We start from the raw sequence: 4280 nt of genomic DNA on the forward strand, positions 1-4280 counted from the left end.
AGACTGAAGCCCAGCGGCGCGCGCTGATGACGTCACGTTTGAGCTGCTGATCCGCGGTTCGCTCCTCACACACAGCACGAACATTTCGTTTTTTATGACGTTTTATTATTGTTAAAGGTTATAAACGTATAATAACTCTATACTGATTATATGTTTAAGGGTAATATGACCTGATAATATAATATCTAGTTTATCTAGTATTGATAACAGTAATATCTAATGTATATCATTTTAATATATATAACATTTTGCTTATATATTTGTATTTAGGGCGTGAATAAGTTAATAAATTATATATATAATTTAGTTAAAAATTTAGTTATATACTTAAAATAAGGTTATATACATAAAATGCCTTAATAATGATTTGTGTTGTGATTTCATAAAGTACTAGTTGCATTTATATGCAGTAAACATTAAACATTTTAAATATATAACATTATAAATATATAATATAATATCTAGTTATAAACTGTAAGTTGCATGAAATATTTAAAATTTGTATAATATTATATATTGTGTATATATGTATTTTTAAACAAAATTTACGAATTTCACACACACACACACACACACACACACACGCACACACACACACACACACACACACACACACACACATATTTTTCGTTATTTCTGTATTTTCCATTTTATGTTTTGGACAACATTTATATGATGTTGATATTACGAATTTAACACGATCATTTCTGATTTTAAACACTCGAAACTATTTCACTTTACTTTTATGTTGTGCAAAATATCAATAGAGGGCGATGTCGAGCAGTTACTTTTATATGTTTTGTTGGGCCTTGAGACACAACTAAACAGCTTTACTGCCTGTAAGATAAAAATACCCTTGCTTTACACTAAGATGTTCAGACTTAGAAGAAGCATTAAAGTAGGGCAGAGTTAAAAGCAACAGGAACAATCATAAAGGATTAAAGCTCAGGGGGGGGGGGGTTCAGTCTTTTAAATGCCTCTGGCCTCACCACTAAGATTTCAGTGTAAATTTTATTTGTATAAAATGTCATTTTTTAGTGTAAAACTCATTTATTAAGTGAAAAAAAAATCTTATTATGTATAAATAATAATAAAAAATAAACTTTTTTTCTAGTACAGCACTCTGTTTGCTTAATAACATATTTTAAATTAATTAATAGATTTTATTAATATTATTTTATTATCATTGTTACAAATAGTTTTTGTTAATTGTAATAAAGATGCAATACAATTAATCATAAATATTAAATAAAAATTACATGATAATTTGAAATTAAAATAAATACTCTTTGTTTATATTAAATAGCTGCATTTGTCATGGATGATTTTTATATTATAAATATATGTAAAATGATATATTATTTTTATATTATTGAATGTTTCTAAGCATGTTTGGCTTTTGACACATTGTTAAAAATATGTGGCTAAGAAATAGCTAATAACTTCTTTTTTTGGTGGGGCCATTGAAAATTTTGGCAGGGCAAGTAAAAATCTGAACCACTGGCTCGGTCAGGCCTGTAGAAAAAATCCTTAGCGTTGAACCCTGTGAAGGATCAACATTAGTGAATTTACACTGTATTAAGATGATGATGATGAAGATGATGATAATGATTATGAACGCAATTAGGGCAAAATAACATTTTAAATAACATTTAAAGTGATTCAATTTGGGTATTACCTTCTCAATTCAATTTTGCAATTCATGCAGCATTTAATCTATTTATTACACATTATAATTGCAGTTGGAAATCGCAGATGTAAATTAAACAATTAACATTTTAATTTTGTACCAAACTTTGCATATATGTCGCTAAGAATACACATTTATATAAATAAATGCTCTGCCATTTTACATATAATTGCATTGCCATATTTTGCATCATCTTGTCACTGATAGGCGTAATGCTAGTTTGCTGACTGACACGTCAATACTACAGTACAGCAGGGGGCGGTAATGAGTTGCTCAAGTTTACCTGCAAAGAAAAAGAGAGAAGGAGCGCTTTCTCATTGGCCACTGCCTCCTCTGTAATCATACTCGTGTTGATTGAACTCATACACATAACCGAACTTCAGTGCCTGTCATCTTCCCCTTAGATCTTCATGATGTTTAATCAGTAGCTGTATTAAGACAGCGCTTTGTATTTTTTGCAGTGAGCTGTTTATCTGTTAGCTGATGTCAGTGTTTTGAGTCATGCTGTTAGACGTGCTACAGGCAACAGATGCTGGAGGATTCATACTCATTCAAGGTAAAGTAAACATTGTTTTTCCGCAAATATGAGTCGAATTTTTACCTTTCTGCACAGACATATAGTTGGTTTGACGTTAGAGGTTTAATATTCGCAAATTTACGGATCGTCTCTAAAGTTACTTTGTTATACACTGTTATCGACCGTTTCAATGTGGTCATGTAATTAGCCCATGAACATTTCCTGCTTGTTGTTTCATAACCTTAACAAGAGGCGATTCAATCATAAATTAACGTTAAAACAGCTATCATAACATTACTTATCAATATATGGAGCTGTTTGGATTCTCGGAAGCTGTGGAAATTACATATATAAAACAGAATATACAGTTGATTCACTGCTATTGTTTACATCTATCAAAATGGTTTATAACCTTAGTAGTTATTGAGGAGAATAACTTACAGTCACATAACAAACTGTAACATGTTCATTTGAACGGTTTTCAATGGGCCCAGCCAGGACTCAAACTAGCAACCTTCTTGCTGTGAGGTGACAGTGCTAACCACTGAGTTGAGTTATCAAACTCTGAGTTAATATCAAAAATTTTATTGATTGAGTGAATGATATTTGAGATCCACATAAAGACTTTACAGTTGGTTTTGTGATTGCAAGTTGTTCTCCTACAAAGCTACTGCATTTAAAAATATATATATTTTAGCCAATCTGTTATTTTTTTACAACTAATATACACCTAATGCAACAAATATCAAAAATATTAAAGGTATTTGATATAATTGACACTTACATAAAGACTTTACAGTTGGTTTTGTGATTGTAAGTTGTTCTCCTATAAAGCTATTGAGCTTTACAAATATTTTTAGCATTTGAGGACATTCAATAATTTTTTTACCTCTTATTTACAGCTTAATGTAATAGAAATGACAGATATTAAAGGGATTTGATAATAATGACACTTACATGAAGACTTTAAACTTGGTGTTGTGATTGTAAGTCATTCTGCTATAAAGCTATTGAACTTTAAAAAGTATTTTTAGCATTTAAGGCTATTCGGTTAGTTCTTTACCACTGATTTACAGCCTAATATATTAAATATAGTAAGTATTAAAGGTGTGCAACATAATTGACACTTACATGAAGATTTCACACTTGGTTTTGTAATTGTAAGTCATTCTCCTATGAAGCTATTGAGCTTTAAAATAATATTTGTATAATTTGAGGCCATTCGGTTGTTATTTTTTTAATATTTATTACAATAAAGTGTTAATTGGAGGTCAAAAGGGTTTTTTCTGTTTATGTTACTCATAAATTATACTAAAATCTTTGCATTTTGTTGTTAAAGGATAGTTTGTCCTCAGATTTACAGATTATTGTAATTAGTGTAAAAATCCTATAAGGTCTGCATTCAATTTGAGATCCACAGAAAGACTTTGCAGTTGGCTTTGTGATTGTAAGTTGTTCTCCTATAAAGCTATTGAGCTTTGCAAAGTATTTTGACGCTATTCGGTTATTTTTTAACAGCTAAATGCAATAATATTGACAATATTAAAGGTGTGCGATTGTATTTGAGACTTGCATGAACATGTTACAGTTGGTTTTGTGACTGTACAATATTCTCCTCTATAGCTTTTAAAGTTCTTTTAAAGAGTCTTGTAACTTTAGAGATGCTCCCTAAATTCGCAAATTTTAAAAGTCCAACATCCTTGCTGCACTTCTGAATGGACTAATGATAATTATATTAATATATGTGTATCTGCCATCAGATTCTGTCAAATGCTGCGGTCGAGGAATCCTCCGGTGTTTTATTAACGCAGCGCTGAAGAGGCGAGTTCAGTCTGCGGCTGATTTTTGTTTTCATTGACTTCCACTGTATGTTGTAATAATGTCTGACTTGTGTTTGTATGTTGCGCAGGGACGAGGACGTGCATGTGCTGGGGGTTGAGAGTCCTGAAACAGAAGTGTGTGCTGGTTTGGACAGCAGCTGTGCGCAAAAGTGAGTAACATGAAAATATATTTGGTTTGGGACATGCTTTTATGACTGTTATGCTGACAGTGTTAGGATTGCAACTTAATTCA

At 31.1% G+C, this 4280-nt stretch overlaps 1 protein-coding gene across 1 annotated transcript in view; it reads left to right on the forward strand.

Annotated features, from left to right (window-relative positions):
• Positions 1-2001: 2001 nt before the first annotated feature.
• Positions 2002-4280, forward strand: part of elp5 (elongator acetyltransferase complex subunit 5) — a 9776-nt gene continuing 7497 nt past the window's right edge. Inside the window, exons 1-3 of the mRNA XM_056462985.1 lie at positions 2002-2246; positions 3968-4028; positions 4117-4197. Of these exons, the coding sequence (XP_056318960.1) occupies positions 2192-2246; positions 3968-4028; positions 4117-4197 (197 nt within the window). The 5' untranslated portion in view covers positions 2002-2191. The remainder of the gene's footprint in view (positions 2247-3967; positions 4029-4116; positions 4198-4280) is intronic.

The sequence above is a fragment of the Danio aesculapii genome, chromosome 7 (genome assembly GCF_903798145.1).
Source record: "Danio aesculapii chromosome 7, fDanAes4.1, whole genome shotgun sequence".
NCBI lineage: Eukaryota > Metazoa > Chordata > Actinopteri > Cypriniformes > Danionidae > Danio > Danio aesculapii.